The 25340-nt window shown below is 40.5% G+C and overlaps 4 protein-coding genes across 7 annotated transcripts in view; 2 read left to right on the top strand and 2 right to left on the bottom strand.

Annotated features, from left to right (window-relative positions):
- LOC134210676 (uncharacterized) overlaps window positions 1–1329 on the top strand; it is a 29501-nt gene extending 28172 nt beyond the window's left edge. For 2 of the 3 annotated variants that reach the window (XM_062686862.1, XM_062686860.1), the window contains one exon: window positions 448–603. In XM_062686862.1, coding sequence (XP_062542846.1) covers window positions 448–470 — 23 coding nt within the window. In that variant the 3' untranslated portion in view covers window positions 471–603. Of the gene's footprint in view, window positions 1–447 lie in introns of all 3 variants that reach the window. The other variant, XM_062686861.1, reaches the window with a different exon arrangement.
- A 4797-nt stretch (window positions 1330–6126) lies between these two features.
- Window positions 6127–7178, bottom strand: LOC134214948 (acireductone dioxygenase). Its single transcript, XM_062694223.1, has 5 exons — window positions 7041–7178; window positions 6846–6969; window positions 6581–6786; window positions 6417–6513; window positions 6127–6350 (listed from the first exon to the last, which is right to left on the bottom strand). Exons 2-5 carry the CDS (start codon window positions 6966–6968, stop codon window positions 6225–6227), a joined length of 552 nt encoding a protein of 183 aa, XP_062550207.1. The 5' UTR covers window position 6969; window positions 7041–7178; the 3' UTR covers window positions 6127–6224.
- A 1630-nt stretch (window positions 7179–8808) lies between these two features.
- LOC134210673 (glycerol kinase) lies at window positions 8809–21075 on the top strand. Its single transcript, XM_062686857.1, has 4 exons — window positions 8809–9024; window positions 9122–9683; window positions 19769–20650; window positions 20722–21075. Exons 2-4 carry the CDS (start codon window positions 9192–9194, stop codon window positions 20899–20901), a joined length of 1554 nt encoding a protein of 517 aa, XP_062542841.1. The 5' UTR covers window positions 8809–9024; window positions 9122–9191; the 3' UTR covers window positions 20902–21075.
- LOC134210674 (BTB/POZ domain-containing protein 10) overlaps window positions 20964–25340 on the bottom strand; it is a 29753-nt gene continuing 25376 nt past the window's right edge. For both annotated transcript variants that reach the window (XM_062686858.1, XM_062686859.1), the window contains exon 5: window positions 20964–21649. In XM_062686858.1, the coding sequence (XP_062542842.1) occupies window positions 21492–21649 (158 nt within the window). In that variant the 3' untranslated portion in view covers window positions 20964–21491. The remainder of the gene's footprint in view (window positions 21650–25340) is intronic.

The raw sequence follows: 25340 nt of genomic DNA, 5'->3' as shown, positions 1-25340 counted from the left end.
AGTTAGGTAACTTAAAGTTATATTTTTATTCCATTATATGAATCATTGATTATATATCTGTAAAAGATATATTTTTTACTTCGCGAAATTGTTATAAGTCTCCTTGTTCTGATTCTTCATTATTATTGTTATTTGTAAAAGTGATGCTGCTGCTGCTTTGTAAAAGTGGACTCTGCTCGGGTTAGCACCGCCAAGATGTAAACCGATTTGAAATATTTCCCGAGCATCAGGGCATCAAATAGAACGGAATAAAAGGGCGACCCATATAAAAAATTGAAGTATTTTTTCCACATTAATGCAAACCAGCCTAACCTTCAGCATGGCCTGGCTTTGTAGCTGCGTATCTTACCGCACAGCTAAGGAATGCCTCTGCAGACATACCATTGATTTTTTTTATGCCCTGGAAAACAAAAACATGCTATAGTTTTTTTTATTGTCACATTTCAGCATCAGATGACTTGCTATCGTAATAACAAATCCATCACGATTGCGTCAAGTGATAACCAGCCAACTTTGTCATCATCATCCATCGAAACGTCCGGAAGTGTTATCATCTTCGAAGATGATCATATTTGCCCCAGAATAGACCAGCTCCTTTTATCCATGGTAAACATTCAGAGCTCAGGCAGTGATGTAGTTCCGTCTAGCCAGTATGTTGACCCAGATAACCGCAGATATCGCAGATACAGCATTTTGGTTTGTGAGCCTTCCTCGCAAAACGTGCATACAGTCACTGGTGATCTGGAAGAGCACCTACAGCTCATAGAGCGGAGGCTCACTTTACATATTCAACAAACCACCATACCGACCATCGAGAGCCTGTATTATGGTCCCACCAAAATTTACACAGATGACATTCAGGATCTTTTAATGGGAGTGCAGTCGGACGAAGAACTAACCCTACGTTGTGCCAACAATGGATCTGGCTCGGATTCTGGTATGGACGTCACAATAATACCGGCAACATACAATATAGAAAAATGTCGCTGCAGCACTATCAGAGGATCCCAAGAACCGGATGGGTTTTCCCAGGAGTTTTCTCCAATTCGCTTTTCAGATACGCAGTTTGAATGATAATTATCACACACTGACATATCCAATCCACTCTCATTGAGTGTTCCCCGTGGTACTGGTACGAAAGGTGGAGAGTTAGGTAACTTAAAGTTATATTTTTATGAATCATTGATTATATATCTGTAAAAGATATATTTTTTACTTCGCGAAATTGTTATAAGTCTCCTTGTTCTGATTCTTCATTATTATTGTTATTTGTAAAAGTGATAAATGATAAATATCCATTTCAATAAAACTGAATGTTAAGTTTGAACACTTCATGTATACTCTATTTGTTATCTTTTTTTATTCGTTTTAAGTTAATGAGTTATTCTAAAAAATATCCAAAAATCTTCAATCAATATTTTATTTTAAGTTGAGTTATGACGTAATCTAAAAAATCTAAACTAAATGGCTTCCATATCTAATTTATACCAACGACCCCTGAACTCCTCATCCTTCCTACATGTTTGCAAACCCGATGTTCATATGCAAAGCCGTGTCCAAGGTCATGGGGGTTGATGGCACTGCTGCAGTATACTAGAAAAATAATATTCCTCTGTGTATCATATTCACATTTTGAGCACTTCAAATCAACGCACTTCCACATGTTTTGCTCATCAAGGCTTAATGGGTCTCTTCGAATCAGTTTCCAAAATGAAAGGGTAGTAATGAAGGTGTATTTTTCCATATGTATATTTTTCTGAAAACCCTTAGAAATTTCAAATCTGATACTCCAGCTTATGCAACAACCGATTAAGCTGAAATTCCTATACACTTACCGCAACATGGTAGTACACGCAAAATAGTATACCGCGAATTGACATCGTACATCGCAAATTGTCACACAATCTCATTGAATCACAATCCTATGTTAGATGTACGTACGAGGCAATGAGGTTGAGTGTATCCTATCGGAACATCCGATTCGCATTAACAGCATGTCTTCTCGCTATTATCCATTAAAGTGGTCCCCAGCATGCTTACTATTGAAAGCCGCATTGCAATTTTTAACTGTTGAAGCGAGCCGCAGTATGTTTGCAATATTCGTTTTTTATTTCAAATTCCCTCCCCTCGGATATGTGATCTTGCCGCGATGGGTGCGCTTACGCCATTAGCACTGATATGGCAACCAAAGACATATCCTGTCGTGGTGGTGTCACATGTTGACTATTTTTGTTTGGTGCCGCGTCACATTTCTGGTATTGGCGCACTGATTTAACGCATGTGCATGGGATCCAACGGACATCGTTTCCTGGAGCCGTGAATGGTAGTGCAGTCAGGCAGAGGCCTTTTTCATCAGTGATAATGATGTGAGTTCTCTTCTTTTCGCAATACTTTTCTGCTGCTTTCCATGTGACGCTGAATCGTAGCCAAGCTTACATTTAGCTAGCTAGGCATTTACTGAAAAACAAAGTATTCAAGACATTCGTAGGGAATCGACTTCTGGATTCACTGAGTAGAAGTTTTTTTCGAAACTAGGAACGTGGCGCCAGTTTTATTTTGTTATGCCTCACTTCGAAGAGCAATAATAAAAAATACCACACATTATAATGATGGTTAGGGGTGATGGAAACACCGACGAACCGACGTGTCACTGGCGCTCTCTGATTGTCTCACGCTTTTTAACGGTCATTCGCTTTTGCGGGCGATCGCTCCTGTCAAATGAGATAAGACACAACTCCGCTGCAATGTTAATACACGTAGGTTGGTAGCTGAGCTATGAAAACTTCGCGAGCCATTATGGGGGTGGCGGTAGTGTTCGATGATTTTTCATCATGGCGTCGTGGGCAGTAAATTTGAATTATTTTCCATTAAGTGACACGTCGGTTCGTCGGTGATGGAAATTCGGAAGCCGCGAAATCCGCAAAATTTCATGTTGGTCGCGAAATTTAAACATTTTTGCGAAAAACCGCGAAATAAACCTTTACCGTCAATAATTTTATTCCATTCTTTTGCCTCAGTCGATTTCTTGACCTAGTCAATACCAACTCGACAAACAACGCATTTTTTGACGTCCCGAAATTTTTTGTGCAAAAATTTAATTGAAGAACAATTTTGTTTTTCTTTCAAATTTTAAAAATAGTTAGAGACGTAAAAAATATGGATTCTTCAGGGAAGTTTATCCTAAATAAGAAAATTAATCGATTGCACCAATAAAATTGTTTGACAGGAAAAGTAAATTTGGCCTTAAAGAATATACATTTATTCGGAATGTGCGCGCCAAACTGCCAACCGAACGCTGTTTGGGCTGTTGGTCGAAGCACACAAAACCAACAACCCGAATGAATAGAAGCTACACACGATGCTCTGCCTAAACCGCTTTCCTCAGCTCTTCAAAATAGCGGTGAAATATCTGTCTATTCCTGGAAACTCGGTAGATGTTGAACGTAGTGTCAGCCAGTACAATTTAATCAACACTTTCCAGCGCCAAAAGTTGACAGAAAAAAAATTGGCCACTTGGCCACTTGGCTTTAGACCAGTAATGTAAAGAAATAATAAAAAACCTAGCGGTGTTAGTGCCTTTCCCGTGCAAAAAAAATACTGAAAAAAAAGAGTGAGCGTTTTTTAGCGTGTTTTGCGCATAGAAAATAGTATTTTGGCCATAACTTCTGATTCCATTGTTCAATCTGGCCAATTTTCAATAGCAAACAATGGGACAGGATTCTCAGTCGAATGGAACTTGTTGTGAGTAATTCGCCCAATGCTAAGTTTCAAAAAGTGTGTCTACAAAATTTTGTACACATACACACATACACACAAACAGACATCACCTCAATTCGTCGAGCTGAGTCGATTGGTATATAACACTATGGGTCTCCGAGCTTTCTATCAAAAGTTTGGTTTTGGAGTGATCATATAGCCTTCACGTATATTTAGTATACGAGAAAGGCAAACATAATATGAAATTAATAAACGCAACAATTTAAAGAAATATAGAATCTTGATTGTCTTTTTTATGTTTTGTACCGAAATATTAATTACCGCGAAATTGCCGCGAATTTTCAGATTTTCTGCCGCGAAATTTTGAAAATTTTGCCGCGAATTTGCACCACCCCTAATGATGGTATATGAACAATTTTATGACGGCTTCATTCTCGATAATTTTTACTAATAAATAGGGAATATGCGCGATGAAGCTTTACTTTTCCACCGAAAAGTGAATCCTATAGCTGACCTTCATTAGAACTTTATAGATAATCACCGTAAATAAACAACGATATAGCTACTTGTTAGAACAGTTTAAAGTTATAGGTAACTTTGACAATAAAATGATAACAGAACAGATTAAACTTAATTCTTTAACAGTTTCCACTTAGACATGATATATATTACATTGAGTTTAAGGTGTCGACACAGCTTAAGAACATTGACGGAACCATGACTTAGGTAAACAAAGTGATTTGACGAACGTATCCCCTACACCCAGAACAAACAAAATTAATTATTTGTCATTCTGTATAAATAAAAGTTATAAAATAGAACACTAATACGCAATATTTTTTTTTATATTTTCAATGTGGTCACACAAATCTAACACACTAAATTACTTATACTTAGAATATATGACTTTTCAAACCACATCAAAATAGCTGCTTCCAAGGCAATTGCGTTGTTATTAGAATTTTTGAAATTATCATTTTAACCTTTGATCATTGATTAGTTGGTATTCAATTATATTTTGCATTAGTGGCAAGTCGATTCCAAATCCGAACCTCACTTCACCCCATCCTTATCCTACCCCATGGCGTTCAAGTGGTCTGCAAGGACTCTTCTGCCATTACCCTCTCTATTATCGGCTTTGGATTGACTTGCGCTCTCATTGCCCCACCAAACGCTGCAAAATGAAAATGAAAATATTTGTTTTTTATTTCAAATTAAATTTTGGATCAACACGATTTTTTATAACTCAAATAAAATTTTAACAAAATATTTTATTCCTGTTAATCTTTTCCTAATCACATACTTGTAAGCACACTTAATTCTGCAGGTCTTATTGCCGTAGTTGACTATAAGTCGATACTACTGTTTCTACTCTTTCATCTTTCCGGTTCAGTTAGCAGAAAATATTCTGAGCTACTTTTTTTGATCATATATATGACCTTATGCATTTATATTTAAGAAATATTGTTCACTATAAGTTGACGCGCAAATAACGACAGCATGTGCCAACAGTGTTTTTGAAACCAGGTGATCATGCCAGCAGTGTTGAATAAAAATCGAAACAATCTGCATTCCGAGCCTTGCTTTCATGCTTTCCTATGAATTGAATTTTCTGTGTAACCTTTTCTTCAACAATATCGAAGTTTGGGAAAAATCTTCATTTCGTTCCGAAGCTTAAAGGACGTTGACATGACAGGTGATAGTCAACGTGTTTTCCGGAGTTTCCAGTAATTTGATTTTTTTTTAATTTCCTGAGTTTCTCCGAACATTAGGCTCGTTAAAATCTGCGAAGAAAATACATACATTAACTATTTTAAAAGCCCAAAGTAATAACATCGATATATGTTTGCTGTTGGGCTTGGCCTACATTATACTTATGAAGTGATGAATTTCATTAATCATCATGATAACAAGATTCATGCTTTATATATCAACAACATAATGGTAATTAATTGCATATTATTCGGCAACTCGGCCGTACGAAAACCATTTTTTTGTTAAATATCTTGGCTGTGCATATGCACAGCCAAGATATTTAACAAAAAAACATAATGGTGTAAACTAGACAGAATCCTCGAATGCAATTTAAAAAATGGCACAATGAAAAGGTTCTCTTGTTATATAACGCCTAACAATGGGCCACATAGTGTATGCTCTGAAATCCTTCGCGGGCCGCACTTTGGGGATCATTGCGATTAAACATATGTTGTCGTACAATAACCCGGTGATAATGGGTCTCGACAACGATCCGACAGGCACAAGAAGACGAGGTGCGCCGCGAGCAAGGTGGATCGATCAAGTAGAAGATGATTTGCGGACCCTCCGCAGACTGTGAGGCTGAATTGCGGACCCTCCGCAGACTGCGAGGCTGAGGCTGAGAAAAATGTTAAATAATAAACATCTTCAATGTTGAAAACAGGTAAAAAATGTGTTTATTTGGAAAGGCACTTCAAAAATATACCAGACGATATTTGCTTGATTCCAACATAACTGTAGCTTGTAGCTATTTATGCAGTGAACCCAATTTCCAGTTTCTGCAGATAATCTTTGCGGCATTGCATATCATCACATGGACGATTGTAGGGCAACCAGACTGGCTCTCCAATAAAGTATCGCTTGGCACGAATATAATTCTAAAAAAAATAATCGTTTTTAGAAATGAGAACTAGAAATGTTTGCCAAATACTCAAAACTATTACCTTGACATCCAAAGTGAATCGATGGTAGATTCCAGCTGGAATGACAATCATGTCACCATACGTAACCTCGATACGAATCCACCGGTCGTCTTTACCACTGGAATAGAATAAAAATGACAAATAAAGTAAAGGGTAACTGGAATGAATTATCGAAGTCAATCTACTTGCGAACATCGAAGTAACCGGAACCATCCAAAACGAAACGAATCTCCTCATCGGTATGAAGATGCTCGGTGAAGAAGCTTTTTAGCTTGTTTTCGTAGTCCGGAAGACACTTCTCCGAGCAGGTTATCTCGTCCTCATAGGTATAACCGCGTTTCTTGCGAATTTCATCCAACACTCCATCCGAGTCGAACGTCGGCACGTTAATCTGTATATATAGGTTTCTATATGTTTGATTAAAATGATGAATTATTTTAATCGCGTGACCTTGAAATGTTCTACTCCAGTGCTGCTGAAGAGCTCCTCCAGAGTCAAAAACTCCGGCGGGGTGAGGTGATGTTCCAATCTTTGATCGGTGGACTCGTTATCCATAAACCAAGCTCGAACCATTCTGGAAGACGTAGAATAATAGTTTTCTTATCAACAAACTGTTCGATGTTGGTATATGTATATAGTTCGTACTTCGCGATATTGGACTAGACGGAACGTAGACGAAAGCGACGAATTGAATGTTTCTGAAACAAGAATTATCAACTAATTGAGATGCTCACCTACAAATGTGTAAGTGTCTCATACATATCTCTATACTTCATACACCAAGGAAGCATTCTACACGGTTAGATTTCATATACAATACTCCCACAATTATGGAACACTTTTGCCGAACAAATTCACTATTTCCAATGGTGAATGAATTTCTATCAGCACAATTAGATAGGTATCTACCTATCAACCCATCAAAATTTTGACTATCTCTAAAACACCCACCACCGAAAGTATATCTAGATTTTCCTCTTTCTCGTAAGTGCATTTTTCAAATGTGCTATCAGGCGTCATTTTCCATACATTTTTGTTAAATCGACTATTATTTGAGATTTCTATGGAGTTTGCATCACAAATAACTCACAAATGATTTGAAAGAGAAGAGCATATACTTTCGCGTGGTGGGTGTTTCAGAGGATTCTATGGCACTGTCCCGAATGTTACTACTCCGAATATCATTACCCCGAACTCCAGTACCCCGAAAGGCCATTGCGAATAACTCATTGCCCCAAATGGTCATTTGCCAAAAAAATTAAAAAAAAAAGCATGTGCTCACTAACTTCTAATATAAAAGAAGAATGAAATTATTTTGATGGGATCAAAAGCTCGGAATTAATTCACATTATCCGGTTTCATATAAGCGGATTCCCTGGATCACGCCGCACCAATCGGCAGGTACGCAAAGTACTAATTGGACGTTATTGCTCAGTAATAGTTAGGTTTTACTTCAGAGAAACCCTGATTTATCCACATACTGGATGTTAAGTACCTTTCTTGTACATTGATATACTAAAAAACTTGAGTGAGAATTTCTTAACATTTTTTTTATAAAATCATATTTAAGCCATAACTTCTGATCAGGGATTGAATCCTAAAGAGAATGAGCAAGTCTCTCACTTATCATCTCTGTATACATATAAGATATGTAGCATCCTGCGAGAGACTTTTTTCGCAAGTTGTCATGATAGAGAACTGATTCGGGAGGCTATACCCCATGATAAATTTCTTTTAGAAAGCTCCAGATGCGGGAAGCACTGGCTCTGATGATACATTTTAACTTGTTCTTCACAGCTATGCAATAACCAACACGAAATGAGCGAAAATAAAGCGAGAATCACAATTTTTTCTTCGATTCTGTTTTTTCGGTTTTTTCGCACTTGTATAAAAGTTTGATAAATTATTTGTTATCATGGCTTGTGAAGATTCGGAACAGTTTTTGCCTCTCTTTTATCTTTGACCGTTTTCTATTGAAAGCGATTTCTGCAAACCCTGCTTCTGATCATATAGTCCAATTTGGCCCATTTTCAATAGGAAACAATGTCGAAAGAAAATCAGCTAAGTGCCAAAAAAAATTAATGAGTTTTTGTGCGCACATACATACACACACAGACACAGACATCATCTCATTTCGTCGAGATGAGTCGATTGGTACATATTATGAGTCTCCAGACCTCCATAAAAAGTTCGATTTTGAAGTGATTATATAGCCTTTACGTACACTTTTGTATAAGAAAGGCATAAAACGTAATTTTGTCTGCATTAAAATGAAACCCCATCTATAATGATTTGGAATAATAATTTGAAATCCAAAATCAAAACCAAGAGAAAATTTCGAATAATGCGTACAATGTAGCACCGCATTACGGTGCTGTTTAGCCAAACGTCGTTATCAACCATCTTTATCATCACAATTCTTTGCTTGTGTCGTTTATGTTCTCCAGTCAGTTTGTATTTGGTGCAATAAGCAAGCAGTCAACAGAGTATACTTCCCTATGTTATATGGCTTGGGGTCTGTGAATTCCAAAACCACGAGTGCCGCGGGTTATTCTAGTAGATTAGATAACCAGGACTTTGATCTAATTGTTTAATACCGCGTCTTGTGCAATTAAAATTATTCATACAGGTAAGTCAAGTTCGTGCAACAAATTGAAAACAATACAACAAAAAAGAGTTTCTATCGCATCTGTGGAAGTAAATATTATCCTTTAATTGTGCCATAGCTGTCTACGTTCTATATATTGTACCTCATCCGCCTTCAACCAACCTCGGCTTTGGTGGACTATCCTTGAGATGGCGCAAATGAAAAAGTTTGGTGATTTGATTGGCTCCATCGACGAGGGAACCAGCTCGGCGCGATTCATACTGTTCCGAGCGGAAACCAGCGACATCGTATGCTTCCACCAGAAGGAACTGAGCCAGATATACCCTCAGGAAGGTTGGGTCGAACAAGATCCGAAGGAAATTCTGTCCGTAGTTGAGGAGTGCATAGAAAAGACAATCGAAAAACTACAGGACCTTGGCGGAAACCCTAAGGACATTGTAGCGATAGGAGTGACCAATCAACGGGAAACGACTATCGTATGGGACAAAACCACTGGGGAACCACTTTATAATGCAATTGTTTGGTTGGATATGCGAACGTCTTCAACCGTCGATCAGCTGCTGGAAACCGTCCCCAATAAAACCAGGAACAAGAATTATCTGAAGCCACTGTGTGGATTGCCGCTGTCGCCATATTTCTCAGCCGTCAAGTTGCGCTGGTTGATCGATAATGTTCCAAAGGTGAGTTTTGATTATGATTTTAATCTTCCTACGTAATTTGTTGTTAAAAATAGAGAGTTATCTTATCGTACATTCCATATCGCTAATGGTTGTTACAATCCCATCCACACCCCCGCCCCACCTCTAAATTAAGTAGGTAACAAATTGCTTTGTCGTACCGTATGTAAATGCTGATGTAAATGAATTTTGTTGCAAATCCAGGCACCAAATATTAGCTCTACCAAATTTATTAGGATTATTCAGATAATTGGACGAGAGTGAGCGCTGTAATGTTTCCTTATTGCAATCAGCAACAAGCAGTGCGTGGACCTGCTATATTTCTATGTTTTGTATGGATCGCTCTTAGAGGCGTGGCATATTTTATGAACTATGGATTTTTTTTAAATTGTGCCTCCCATGTATCTATAATTGAGCAATTATACTAATAGCACCTAATAGTAACAAATCTCATTAGAAATCAATGGATAGCAACACTATGAGAATATAAGTTAATTTCTATCACAAGCAGTTTTTTGGCAGTTCATAGTTGCTGATGTTAAATAGCAACAATCCCATATATGTTAGGTAATTTTGGCGGGAACAAATTTTATTTCTTCTGTGTTACGATTGGTTTTATTTTGTCCGAATATTTGTAAATACTCGATCGAGTCTTTATCGTTTGTGCTATATTGTGTCTGTTTTATTTGTTGATTCTGTGTCTGGACTCAAGCGGAAAGCCTGAAAGTAGGCAATAAAATGTTTAGTTCTGATCCAAGTTCGTTCCAGACACAGACATCGAACCGTTGATGCCAAACGGCATTAATTTATTCGGGGTGCCCAAATAGGATAAGAATCCTAAACAAAAGGTCAGCTATGAATGAAACCTCATCATATCCCGTAATGGGCATCACCTAGCCGTCTCTCAGGGCGCCAAGAGGGAACGTGCATTATTTTAATTTGTTATTTGTTACATGTTGATTGTTTAGCTTTATGTTTGTATAAATTTCTTACATCTGTCTCCGCCCCCTTCGAAATTTTGTTGCCAAATTTAATTATTTGAGGAGGGATTTTAAAATTCATAATCAAATTTAAAACATTCATAGAAAATTCTTTGAGAAAACTGATGAGTTTATCGATTTTATCAATTTATCCATTTATTTTTTCATTTCTCACCCCCTTTATAATTTAAAGACTAACGAGACAAAACAAGTAATTAATTATTTTAATAAGGCCGGAGTTATAAATTTATCTGTTGCCTAAAGTATTAAAGCTGTAAATTTCGCTTAATCGTCGATTTTGAAAAATATTTTCTTTTGTGGATTTACTAATACCTCTAATTGAAAGTAACTGAACACCAAACACCAAAACAGCTAAAAAAAGGTTCTGATTTTGAGTTAATTGATTATGTCCCGCAAGGGGACATAAACCAAATATTCAACATTGTACGTCCTGTCTTTAGCAATTTCGTTCGCTACCTGATATAAAGGTGTGGTGATGCGTAGTTTGTTCCTGTTGATCTGATTAAAATCAAGCTTTGGAAAACGACGCGTTTAATGCCGAGAAAATCTAGGCTTTTTAATATCTGCCGAAAATAAACAACCCAAGGCCCGGGCGAAGCCGCATGGTACAATCGAGTGCACCCTCCATCTTTAGCAGGCTCATTGCCTTCCCCAGTCTCCGCCTCCATTCTCACTCCGCAAGGTGGAAGGATAATTTTGCTTATACTAAACTTGAAACTAATAGCAAATTAGAAAATTAAAAAATTTTTGGAACTTAAAAAAAATTAATTTGATCAGGGAATCAATTTTTCTTGGATGCGCTTGCGAAACAAGCGACAAAAGAGAACTAACGACAAAGCTTTGTTTTTGTCGGAGATAATAATGACAAAGATACGGAATTTTTTGTCAGCAACAAAAAAGAAGACAATTTTGTTGCTAACTTTTCATCCCGTTATTTTGCATTATCTCTACAGCAAATCTCGGTTCTAAGCTATCATATGTCGTTTTCGTTTTTGTGGTGTAGCTACACCGGAAAGTGCATAATTTTGCACCACATAAACAAACATTTTCAGTGCAGTCCCAATAAAATTGCGAAAGTATGTGTGACATCGGTCATCTTCCATGCTTCTGTCATATTTGTTTTTGTTCTTGCTGCCTGCTATGAAATATGTATGTTATTCCAATCTTTCTTGTTGGGAATAAATTGAAATTGTATGAATAGTGTCATTCTTATAGACATTTTACTTTTACTTTCTGTTTAATTGCATCGATTATCTAAAGCTGAACACAGTACTCACTGTCTGACAGATCATGAAAACGATGCATGATATTTCAAAACGAATCAAATATTGCAAAATTTCACGGCCAATGATTCATTAAGAGCTTCTTTGTTCCTGATGGAAGTATTAAAATATCCAAAAGCATATTCCAATTAATCACAATACAAAACTACAAGTAGATTGATTTTTGGGTTTTCATTGGGAATTCTTGGGCCATTTCAGGTTTTTGAGAAGAATGTTGGATTCTTAGGAAAACGTTTGTTTGTATTAATCTTTAATTTGCTATTATATAACAATGTGGCGAACTTCGGTTCGTAAGAGACATATATTTTTCTTAGCACTCACAAATTAAGTGGAAAGTAGAATGTGTTATAAATGAAATCGGTTTCCAAAGTTTTCCAGTTTTATAAAATATTGCTTTGCAAAGATATTTATTAAACGAATTAAAAAAACTCGAATCAGTTTATACATTCTAAGCTCGATTCTAAACTAATCTTGTTATACATGTACATTTTTTTAAAATCTTTATTAAGGTGTTTTTTAATCTACAGACTAAGTTCAACACCGATTATACATGTACATTCGTGATATGCTGATTGAGCTAATAGCCGTTTAAAATTACGCCATTTATTATAATAAATATGATATGATCCGGGGCAGCAGGGACTATGTCCAAGGGCTTGACGATCCCTCCCCAGGCCATCTGCGAGTTGTGGCGCCTGCCTAGGATGTGGTGGGGTTTGACAGTGGGCCCTGTTAAACCTCTATAAAAAGCTGCATGAATCCGCAAGTAGGCTCCGCCAAAGCGACCGTGTGCCGCTCAAAGCGCACAAGCCCAAGTCCTGGTGTTAGGTGGGACGCTAAACAGCCCTGACACGACGGCCCTCCGACGAGACAGGAGGTTTGCGCAGGCCCAATAAGCCGCCTTTAAAAACAACCATTACGAACAACATAGAAGATAATACGACTCGATACAATCGGCAACGACCTGGGCGACGAATAAAGGATCACGATTGGAAGCTTGGAACATGGAACTGCAAGTCGCTTGGCTTCGCAGGTTGCGACAGGATAATCTACGATGAATTACATCCCCGCAACTTCGATGTCGTAGCGCTGCAGGAAATCTGCTGGACAGGACAGAAAGTGTGGAAAAGCGGGCATCGAGCGGCTACCTTCTACCAAAGCTGTGGCACCACCAACGAGCTGGGAACCGGCTTCATAGTGCTGGGAAAGATGCGCCAACGCGTGATTGGGTGGCAGCCAATCAACGCAAGGATGTGCAAGCTGAGGATAAAAGGCCGTTTCTTCAACTATAGCATCATCAACGTGCACTGCCCACACGAAGGGAGATCCGACGACGAGAAAGAAGCGTTCTATGCGCAGCTGGAGCAGACATACGATGGATGCCCACTGCGGGACGTCAAAATCGTTATCGGTGACATGAACGCTCAGGTAGGAAGGGAGGAAATGTATAGACCGGTCATCGGACCGGATAGTCTGCATACCGAATCGAACGACAACGGCCAACGATGCATAAACTTTGCAGCCTCCCGCGGAATGGTAGTCCGAAGCACTTTCTTCCCCCGTAAGAATATCCACAAGGCCACATGGAAATCACCTAATCAAGTAACGGAAAACCAAATCGACCACGTTCTAATCGACGGTAAATTCTTCTCCGACATCACGAACGTACGCACTTACCGCAGTGCGAATATTGAATCCGACCACTACCTCGTCGCAGTATGTCTGCGCTCAAAACTCTCGACGGTGATCAACACGCGTCGGAGTCGTCCGCCGCAGCTAAACATTGGGCGGCTACAAGACGGTAGACTAGCCCAAGACTACGCGCAGCAGCTGGAAGTGGCACTCCCAATGGAAGACCAGCTAGGTACAGCATCTCTTGAAGATGGCGAGATATTCGATCCGCCATTGGAAGCACTGCAACCGCTGCATTAGGCACGGTGGCTCCGGATCAGAGAAACGACTGGTATGATGGCGAATGTGAGCAGTTAGTTGAGGAGAAGAATGCAGCATGGGCGAGATTGCTGCAACACCGCACGAGGGCGAACGAGGCACGATACAAACGGGCGCGGAACAGACAAAACTCGATTTTCCGGAGGAAAAAGCGCCAGCAGGAAGATCGAGACCGTGAAGAGACGGAGGAACTGTACCGCGCTAATAACGCACGAAAGTTTATGAGAAGTTGAACCGTTCACGTAAGGGCCACGTGCCACAGCCCGATATGTAAGGACATAAACGGAACCTTCTTACGAACGAGCGTGAGGTGATCCAAAGGTGGCGGCAGCACTACGAAGAGCACCTGAATGGCGATATGGCAGACAACGGTGGCGGTATGGTAATGAACCTAGGAACACGCGCGCAGGACATGCGACTTCCGGCTCCGAATCTCCAGGAAATCCAGGAGGAGATCGGCCGGCTGAAAAACAACAAAGCCCCTGGAGTTGACCAACTACCAGGAGAGCTGTTTAAACACGGTGGTGAAGCACTGGCTAGAGCGCTGCACTGGGTAATTACCAAGGTTTGGGAGGATGAGGTTCTGCCGCAGGAGTGGATGGAAGGTGTCGTGTGTCCCATCTACAAAAAGGGCGATAAGCTGGATTGTAGCAACTACCGCGCAATCACATTGCTGAACGCCGCCTACAAGGTACTCTCCCAAATTTTATGCCGTCGACTAACACCAATTGCAAGAGAGTTCGTGGGGCAGTACCAGGCGGGATTTATGGGTGAACGCTCTACCACAGACCAGGTGTTCGCCATACGTCAGGTATAGCAGAAATGCCGCGAATACAACGTGCCCACACATCATCTATTTATCGACTTCAAAGCCGCATATGATACAATCGATCGGGACCAGCTATGGCAGCTAATGCACGAAAACGGATTTCCGGATAAACTGATACGGTTGATCAAGGCGACGATGGATCGGGTGATGTGCGTAGTTCGAATTTCAGGGGCATTCTCGAGTCCCTTCGAAACCTGTAGAGGGTTACGGCAAGGTGATGGTCTTTCGTGTCTGCTATTCAACATCGCTTTGGAGGGAGTAATACGAAGGGCAGGGATTGACACGAGTGGTACGATTTTCACGAAGTCCGTCCAGTTATTTGGCTTCGCCGACGACATTGATATCATGGCACGTAACTTTGGGAGGATGGAGGAAGCCTACATCAGACTGAAAAGCGAAGCTAAACGGATTGGACTAGTCATCAACACGTCGAAGACGAAGTACATGATAGGAAGAGGCTCAAGAGAGGTCAATGTGAGCCACCCACCATGAGTTTCTATCGGTGGTGACGAAATCGAGGTGGTTGAAGAATTCGTGTACTTGGGCTCACTGGTGACCGCCGATAACGATACCAGCAGAGAAATTCGGAGACGCATAGTGGCTGGAAATCGTACGTACTTTGGACTCCGCAAGACGCTCCGATCGAATAGAGTACGCCGCCGTACCAAACTGACTATCTACAAAACGCTTATAAGACCGGTAGTTCTCTACGGACACGAGACCTGGACGATGCTCGTGGAGGACCAACGCGCACTGGGAGTTTTCGAAAGGAAAGTGTTGCGTACCATCTATGGTGGGGTGCAGATGGCGGACGGTACGTGGAGGAGGCGAATGAACCACGAGTTGCATCAGCTGTTGGGAGAACCATCCATCGTTCACACCGCAAAAATCGGAAGACTGCGGTGGGCCGGGCACGTAGCCAGAATGTCGGACAGTAATCCGGTGAAAATGGTTCTCGACAACGATCCGACGGGAACAAGAAGGCGAGGTGCACAGCGGGCAAGGTGGATCGATCAGGTGGAGGACGACTTGCGGACCCTCCGCAGACTGCGTGGTTGGCGAAGTGCAGCCTTGAACCGAGCTGAATGGAGAAGTCTTTTATGTGCAGCACAGGCCACTCCGGCCTTAGTCTGATGATAAATAATGATAAAGAGTAACTTGATGCCCATCCACATACATTCAATTTTCAATTCCACTTGTACACGATATTTATTAAGATTAATGGCGTAATCTGAATAGGCTATAACACATCGCCTCATCTATTAAATTTTATTTCTAAGAGGTGACCTGTCAGCCATTTGAACATATGTACTGCGACTCAAACATTACAATTCACAAATTATGTTCAATTATGCTAAATATGCTCAACTACGTTTCCAATTCCATGGATTAACCAGCAAAGGCTCAACTAAAAGGTGGCCCATGTAATAAAATGTGAGCTAGCAAAGCTATACTGCAATTATTGCTATTGAGTCATTAGATTCTATAAGATAATAAAAATTAACAAAATCTCAATAGATCAAAGCTGAATATTCAAAATCTGAAAAAAGTTGTAAAAATCCTTTTGCAAATACCAAAACTTGGAATTCAAAAGAGTTTATGGAATGATTCTTCAACTCAAGCTCGTTGATTTTTCCAAAGATACTTCGAAGAACAAGTTCTGATGTTGGTTCAAAATTTTGGAACTATTTTCAAGTTCCACAAAAAAAAACTTGTTTATTAGAATAATTTCATGACTAATAATATATTCAAACCGATGGTCAAGGTAACGAAAGATAAAATTTAATAGCAGGAACATGAATTAGTATACAATACAACTGGTTGAATGTAAGCAATTTCTTTTACCTTGATTCATCGCCTAACTTTTATAAACTAATCGATTAGTAAATGTCCTTCACTGTTTTTAATTATCCTTCTCTTATGACATACATTTTTATTTATTTTGTATTAGATAAATAGAATTAAAACGCGCAATTACCATTCCCACTTTATTAAAAAAATCTAACTCCAACGCGCACCCGGTACATCAAAACCGAAGCCAAAACAAAACAGAATTTGACAGCAACAAGCACGTGGCATGCGGCTGTATTGGTAACACCACCATTCGAACAAGCTACACTCTCGATTTTATGCGTGCTACACTTTCCGTACGGTGCACGAAAAAGTGGGGTTTGAGTGTAGAGCGAAAACCAAAAACGAACAATTTCAGTGCAGAAAGTGTACACCCGGTGCAGCTACACCGCAAAAACGAAAACGACAATAGTTTCTGCTTTTATGGAAATATTCGAGAATCTAATGTCGTTTTCGTTTTTGAGGTGTAGCGACACCGTTTAGTGCAGCATTTTGCACGGCAAAAACGAACGTTTTGAGTGCAGTTCGGTTTGTTTGTTATGGATACCTGTTGGATACCATAAAAAGAAAACAATAACAACGTGAGAAACTTGACAACAAACTACACTACACGGCACACTCTGATTTTTTCTGGTGCTACACTGCTTGTTTCAGTGCAAGAAAAATGCCACACTGGTGTAGCACGAAAATCAAAAACGAACATTTTCGGTGCAAAAGTGTAGCACGAGTGTAGCTACACCGCAAAAACGAAAACGACATAAGGGAGTGTCCACAAATTACGTAACGCTTAGAGGGGGGAGGGGGGGTTGAGTGAAGTGTGACGGGCAATACAAAATTTTCAGATGTTTCATACAAAAAGTGTGACAAAGGGGGGAGGGGGGGTTGAAAATGCCCAATTTTTGCGTTACGTAATTAATGGATCTTCCCTAACTATGATTACAAAATTAGCATCGTATTCTCGGGAAAATCAAAGCATGCAAGCCAAGTGTTTCTTGTCATATTGTGTTTGGGTTCTGACAAAGGTGAGGTGCGTTTGTCAGTAACAAACTCTGTTGACGACAAAGGGTATATTCAATGAGACTAAATAGAAGGTGAGGAAGAAGACCAAATGCAAGTGTATTAGTGGATGATGGAAAATGTAAACAGTAAATGGTGACGTACATATTTGCACGGCTTCTTATGGGAGCTCGTTCGAATGTAGTAGTGAAGGATTTTTCGCCATACACAAAAGGCACGCACACAATATATGGATTTCCATACCTTAGTATTTATTTACATTGGGGTATATTGTTAGGCGTTGCTCGAATATTGATTCCCTGAATTTGATTAATTCTAGGCAGTCCCACTCTGTATTAAACAGAAGGGAGAAGCGTCGCCAGAAGCAGCTACTTCACTCGCCGACAGCGATCGTCTTGGAACCGTAGGTAGGAGCGCACCACACAATAGCCTTTTCACTACCGAACATAATCCGCTAATCCGCGATGAGACACGGCACACACGTCTGGCTCGTTCGAACTATCGGCACGGAATGCGAGATCACTTGCATTTGGAATAGATCGGATATGGATAAAATTCTATTTGGATTAGATTAGATTTAGATTGGATTGGATTTGAATAGGTTTGGGATAAGATTAGATTGGATTTAGATAAAAATAGTTTGGGATTAGCCGGATTTGGATTAGATTAGATTCAGATTGGATCGGATTTGATTGGAATAAGATTATATTGGATTTGTATTGAATTTGGTTTCAATTTGGATTAGATTGGTTTTGGTTAAAATGGATTGCGATTACAATGAAATTGGATATGATTAGATTTGGATTAGATTGGACTTAGATTAGCTTGGATTTGGATTAGATTGGAGTTAAATTGTATTTTGATTGGATTGGATTTGGATTAGATTCGATTTTGAATAAATTTTATTTGGATTAGGAAAGCGGTTACCTCGAATACATTTTTCAAATCAACATAGGGAAATTGTTCCGTTTTTATCTCACTGAACATATATTCATCTCATCGCGAAACAAAGAAATACAGCACCAATCTTGTCGCTTCTTTTTGCCAACATGCGTGCTAACTGCTGAAAAAATCACAAAAATAAATAGCAAATCAAATACCTTTTCATTGCTTGATTTTTTGTGGGATGGAAATGGGAGCTATGAGATGATGGGCCGAACCGTTCCCCAAGCCAATGTAGTGCACATTGGAGTCGATTTTCACGTGGTTCAAATAAGCAGATTTTGGGATTGTAATAAGTTTTGAATTAGGCGATTTGTAAGTTACGCTTGGATATGGATACTCTGAAGAAGTGCGTAACGGTGTAAATCCGGTCATATCGCCAGGCTCGGTGCAACACTGAAGCTGACAATATGACGTTCCTAACCCCGAATCCCAAGGCGAGCCGTGCCGAGGGGATGAATGGCCTGGTGGGTGAAACAATTCGCCAGGCAATTAACGAAGCCTATCATGCTGGGTAGACACCTTTTCGTGGTGTGGTGCATTACGGAGTAAGATCTACCACACTGTGCTCTAGTTCTTACTATTCTTGTAAATTCTTATGAGTAATGATCGGAAGAGTATGGAACGACTGTAATTTGCTTTTATAATTTGACCCACCTTTGGATGAAGTCAATGGAGTAAATTATAAAAACGTGACTCAATCTTAGGCTGGTTTCGAAGCCGAAGACATGACTCTCCAAGCTCCAGAGCCCTGATTAATTAGGAAAGAAGCTAATACGAAATTGGAGGATCTGCTGAACCCTCCGACTGATTAGAGCTTTGTGTAAAGGTGAGACTCCGAAATGCCAAACGCAATGTAATCAGATCTCTGTACAAAAACGAATTCGGAACTCATAAGAAGAAGCAAAAATATGTTATTTGAATTTCAGTACCGATGCATGGTCAAAATTAGTGTTATCCCACTTTTTGTTGAAGCAGAAACTGATTGAGGGGCGCGCCTTTGAGAGTTGGTAAAAGCCGTTTCTCGAAGGGTATAAATAGCGGTACCTCAATCTAAAGAGGCCTCACATTAAGTTTGAGAAATATCTGAAAAAACGACTACTTCATTTCTCTAGAAATGGAGCAGGAAGACCTCGTTTGATTTCATCGCTGGACAAAACCTTTTTTTTCTGCAGCGCAGATTAATAATGTTATATACTTATATGTCATTTCCAGGTCAAAACGGCCATCAAAAACAATAACTGCCTTTTCGGTACGGTAGACACGTGGCTAATCTGGAATCTCACCGGAGGTGTCGACGGTGGTGCTCACGTCACAGATGTCACCAATGCTTCGCGGACCATGCTGATGAATATTGAAACGCTACATTACGATAAAACGTTGGGTAAGTTCTTCGACGTTCCATTCGAGATTCTCCCGGAAATTCGATCCAGTTCGGAGGTCTACGGTACCATTAGTTTGAAAGCCCTGCAAGGTGTGCCACTGAGTGGATGCCTCGGTGACCAGCAAGCCGCTCTGGTTGGACAGGAATGCCTCACTCGGGGTAAGGCTAAGGCCACTTATGGAACGGGATGTTTTCTGCTTTACAACACTGGGAATGCCTTAATTGACTCCTCGCACGGTTTGATCACCACCGTTGCGTACCAAATGGGACCAGAAGAGCTGCCGACGTACGCATTGGAAGGATCTGTCGCCATAGCGGGGGCAGCACTGGGCTGGTTACGCGACAATATCAACATTCTGAATAGTGCCAAAGAGTCGGAGGAACTTGCTCTGTCGGTGGAGAACAATGGAGATGTTTACTTCGTGCCTGCTTTTAGTGGCCTGTATGCTCCGTATTGGAATCAGGAAGCACGTGGTGTAATCTGCGGGATCACGGAGGACACGCAACGTGGCCACATTGTACGGGCTAGTTTGGAGGCTGTATGTTTCCAAGTGCGAGATATTCTGGATGCCATGAACAAAGATTGTGGATTTCCGCTGGTTAAATTGAAGGTAGATGGTGGAATGACGGCCAACTCGTTACTGACGCAGTGGCAGGCAGATTTGATTGGATTGGAAGTGCAGCGTCCGGCCGTGGTGGAAACGACGGCTCTGGTAAGTGGTATTTTGGTATTTTTATATTCAATGTGCCTACATAAAGAAAAAAAAATCATTCTTCGAAATAGGGTGCAGCAATGGCTGCAGGACGCGCCGTTGGCTATTGGGACGTGGAAAATGTCAGCGTGGAAAGCAATTGTACTTCATTCAAGCCGAAGATCTCCGACGACGAGCGAGATATGAGATATAGCAAATGGAAGATGGCTGTTGAACGATCATTCGGCTGGGAAGGTAATTCTATGGTGTAAACCTATTTATCGGACAATTGGAAATAGGGCTTTGGGTGTAAACAATTTAAGGCGATTGTGCATACTAGCAACATAAATATGTAATTTATTCCAGTTTAATTTGTTTTATTGATAATAGATAAGTATTAAATAATTGTAAGATGGAGGACAATCGAAGAGGATGTAAATTTTATTGTTTTAACTGTTGTCTGTCCATTATATGGTTATTTGTTTAATAAAAAATAATTAAATCCACAAGCAACGGACGAATTTTTAATAATATTACGATCCTAACAATTTTTTTTCGCAATGTTTAAATTTATGATTATTATTTAATGTCTTGAGAAAAATAATGTATAAAAACAGAATTGATTAAACGATATTCAATTATCGAGAAACGATTAAAATAGTATAAGCAAAGATTATTCCACTGCATTCATGACTTCTGCCCTTCGAAACTAAAAATTGATTCTTCTTATTTTTCGAACAGCTATTTCAGCGTGTTTTAGTCCTGTGAACAGCAATTTACCATCGATCAAACTATGTCATTCAAATTATTTGGTTAATTATTCGTCTATAATAATGTGCTGATGCTTCTGCTTGTTTTTCGCCTACGGCTCGTCCGATCCGGCCACGTCCTCCAGATTCACCATCCCGCCAATGGCTCCTTCTTCGCCATCGATGGCGATGGCCGCCGCGATGGGCCGAATCGCATCTACGTCCGGCTCGTTTGAGATGTCGAAATGACGTTGTGATAAAGGATTCCCGGCTGTAAGCAGAAGAAAAACTTATTTATGTGGACAAAGTTTAACAGCATTGCAGAACTCATCCAAATGTGGCTTGATTCTTTGAATATTTAAAGCTTTTTGTGAGAGCTTTTTTTAATGTATACTGAACTACCTCCTCAAGGGTAATAGATTTCGATTAATAATGATTTTTCGAGAAAAAATTAGGGTAACCGTACCTTTAGTGGAGGTAGCACCAATAGTGGAGGTAGTGGGGTTTTAATGAGATTTATCATAATTATACACTTTACGATGATTTCAGTTGATGCGTCGTGCTTTAAATATCCTGTTAAATGTAACTTATCCTAAGATTTCACTTGAAAAACTATTGAAAACAATGAATGTCCCTAATAAAATTGACTCACTTGCACCTAGTGGTACAACTGTAGCAATAGTAGCGAGTCTCATAAGAAATCAATGGATAGCACCACCATAGGAGGAAATAATTCTTGATTCCCTGGGCATAGTGTATCCATTGTTCTAAACAGCTATTATGAACTTCTCTCACATAGGGGAGGTCTATCAAATCGACGTTATTGTTTGTTCAAAATTATGAGTACACCATGTTTTACTACATTAAAATAATGAAAACTATTCTGTTTATTAATGATTTTATGTAAACTATGGCTAAAATGCTTTGGCGATATAACTTTTAAAGTGTAGTATTTAAGCTTTTAAAACAGAAATCGGAAAAACTAGTCCGCATGATCCTCAAGAATCTCACGCTCCTCTAATGTGAACGTGTACTATACACATGTGGAAGGGTTGGCTTGACAAATGGATTGTGAGTGATTTGACTATGTGTCAAATTTGGGAATCTTCGGCTCATTCAGCAGCCGTTGCGAAAAGGCCGACGGAGGTCCTTCGTTGATTAATTGGTTCAAGCGCACTGAGGGTTGTGGGTTCGAGTCCCATCGAAAGGAAAGTGGTTACCTCCAATACATTTTCCAAATCAATATCTTCCACATAACGTACATATTCACATCTGAGTTTTCAGAACATTGTAAATTAATGTCCAAGTCAGGTGATTTAATACCCGGAACATAGGCAATTAACTTTAATTGAACTGAACTTAAAATTGATAAAATAAATGGAGTAGGTGTAGTTCCCCTTAGCATTTGAGACTAGTTACGCCACTTCTTCACAAACACGACCTTTTTTTATATTTTCCATGGGACCATCGTTTTACTTAAACCGAAGGTCAACAAAAATTGTATTCAGACGAACATATTTTAAATATTGCAGTAATTTGAATGTTTTCCTGGGCTTACTGTAAGCGCGGCATGAATTTAGCTTGTAGGGATTGAATTCTTGATTATTTGGAAGATTGGAAGCAGTCCGTGGCTATTTTCAGATGTCCATAAACTCCACAGAGAGTGAATAAGAATCATTACAGCATCCATTCGCTAACTGGGCTAAAACATCAGTCCAGTTAACGAGCGCCGCTTTTTAACTGGGCTGACGAGGGGATTTACGCATCGTAAATTGTTATGATCAATGTTTTACATGGAACAACCACAATATACCATTTAGACTCCCCTCGCAGCCTAGTGTTTGTTTTTGTTTTTTGGCGGATAACTGCTTTTTAACTGGGCTTTGGCCCAGTTAGCGAACGCCCAGTTAAAAAGCGCCCAGTTAGCGAACTGTTGCTGTACTCCGTAAGTATACTTGAGAGCCAATGGAGGTTTCTCGATGTGCACGAAAATACCGAAAATAAAAGGATTTCTAGAAGCTCCCACGATTGTTTGGAGTTGGAGAGTTCGCAAGCCACGTCAAAAGATACAAGATTTTGCACAAATTTCTAGGAAGATAATGAAGGTCTATTGCGACTCCAGGAAGTCCGTGGGAATTCTGAATGGTGGATAAGGCACCAGAAAGTTTATAACATTATTCGGAGCCAATTTTGGAAAGATATGAATTATGATATCTTTTCAAGCGCATTTACTTGATTCTTTGTGAACAACCAGAACTATTTACGATGTTCTTCAAATCCTTAATGTTCTGGTTTTAGAAGTGATTATGCTTCCAGTAAGTAACTCATATGGATTATCCACCACCAGCCACGACTCCACCGGCTCCCCCAACGCTAAGCGAAAGGCTAAGGCCAATAGCTCCGCGGAGTCGATGGATCTCACCGTTTAGATTCAAAAACCAATCGCTGCTCAGTCGCCCTAAAAATCTAAGTGGTTCAAGCAAGTGAACCCATTTTACTCTTCTCTTCACCCCTCCAGAGAAGTTCACCAAGCCAATGGTACAGGAAATGACTGAGCAAGCCACATCTATACCCAGCTCTGCCTTGTTCGGATCCCGACATAAATCCCCCTACCCCGAGCTCCGAAGGGACTACCCACAACATTCCCAGACCGCACCTGAGGAGGAATCCATACCGAAACTGTCGCAATCTTTTGACACCGGCGCCCTCAGCGCCTCCCTTTGCCCCTCTTTCACACGAAGAGACAACGGATGCGAACGTCTACGATGTCCTACACAAAACTCGGTACGGACCAACAGCAGTGATCAAGCCTGGCAAGTCCTAGAGATCCAGTAACCCCAGTACCCCTGGCCGCTGTACCTTCCAAACCCACACTACAACTCAACATTTTTCCCGCAGCTCCTTCACCTCTGCCAGTAGTGGGACCTCCACCAGAGCCTGTGGAGCTCTGTCGGGGTCTGCAACGGTGCGACGTCTCGTACCCAATCAACTTTTGCAATCCAGTGGAACATGAACAGCTTCTTCCACAATATCACGGATCTAGAAATTCTGGTACAGAAATATCAGCCAGCGGTACTCGCCCTTCAAGAGACGCATAGGGCCACACCATCCGCCATGAATAACACCATGGGTCGCAAATTCCGATGGCACAGCATCACCGGAACGAACATTTTCCAGTCCGCTGCCATTGAAATTGCCGCGGAGCTTCCAGCTCAGCCAATCAGCATTAAATCGGACATTCCGGTCATCGCCGTCCGAATCTCATGGCCATTTCCGCTCTCGGTAGTATCATGGTACTTACCCAATGGAAAGTCGGACAACTTCCGAAACCGGATTGAAACAGTGCTGGATCAAATCCCGCAGCCAATGCTAGTCCTTGGTGACGTAAACGGACACCACAAATCTTGGGGCAGCCGACGCTCCAACGCTAGAGGTACCACCATCACCAGCATTGCCAGCGAGAGGGACCTGACGATTATGAACGACGGTTCATCCACTTTCTCTCGTGGCCAAGTCGACACCGCTATTGACGTCTCGCTTTGCGCGATTACCTCCCTATTCGATTAGAACTGGTCAATACCATCACTTCAAAAACTACCAGGCGCCCCCGCTGGCGCTTCGCCAAAGCCAACTGGCCGGAATTCCAGATAGTACTTGAGGAGGAACTTGACCGCCAGCCATCCATCTCGATCGAGGACCTCTCCATGAGGATACAAAACGCTGCGTCGGATACAATCCCGAAGACATCTCCCAATGCGGGTCGTCGAGCCCTGTACTGGTGGAGTGAAAAAACTAGGCAAGTGGTAAAAGCTCGTAGGAAAGCGCTGAGAGCCAACAAAAGGGCCAAAAGAAAAATGCCAGAAGATCCGGGTAAGACACAAATTCTAGAATCCTACCGAGCAGCTCGCAACGCATGCCGCAAAACCATCCAGGATGCTAAGGCCAGTGACTGGACGGAATTT

The sequence above is a fragment of the Armigeres subalbatus genome, chromosome 2 (genome assembly GCF_024139115.2).
Source record: "Armigeres subalbatus isolate Guangzhou_Male chromosome 2, GZ_Asu_2, whole genome shotgun sequence".
Lineage (NCBI taxonomy): Eukaryota > Metazoa > Arthropoda > Insecta > Diptera > Culicidae > Armigeres > Armigeres subalbatus.
The sequence above is the reverse complement of the archived record's forward strand: the minus strand, read 5'-3'. Positions and strand labels throughout refer to the sequence as shown.

Bases quoted from the DNA above. Each gene is read 5' to 3' on its own strand.
- LOC134214948 (XM_062694223.1), bottom strand. From the start codon at position 6,968: ATGGTTCGAGCTTGGTTTATGGATAACGAGTCCACCGATCAAAGATTG. The intron at 6,787-6,845 runs GTCACGCGATTA...CTATATATACAG, and splicing joins CTGGAGTAGAACATTTCAAG to ATTAACGTGCCGACGTTCGA. The intron at 6,514-6,580 runs GTAGATTGACTT...ATTCTATTCCAG, and splicing joins GGTTACTTCGATGTTCGCAA to TGGTAAAGACGACCGGTGGA.
- LOC134210673 (XM_062686857.1), top strand. From the start codon at position 9,192: ATGGCGCAAATGAAAAAGTTTGGTGATTTGATTGGCTCCATCGACGAG. The intron at 9,684-19,768 runs GTGAGTTTTGAT...TGTCATTTCCAG, and splicing joins TGATCGATAATGTTCCAAAG to GTCAAAACGGCCATCAAAAA. The intron at 20,651-20,721 runs GTAAGTGGTATT...TCTTCGAAATAG, and splicing joins TGGTGGAAACGACGGCTCTG to GGTGCAGCAATGGCTGCAGG.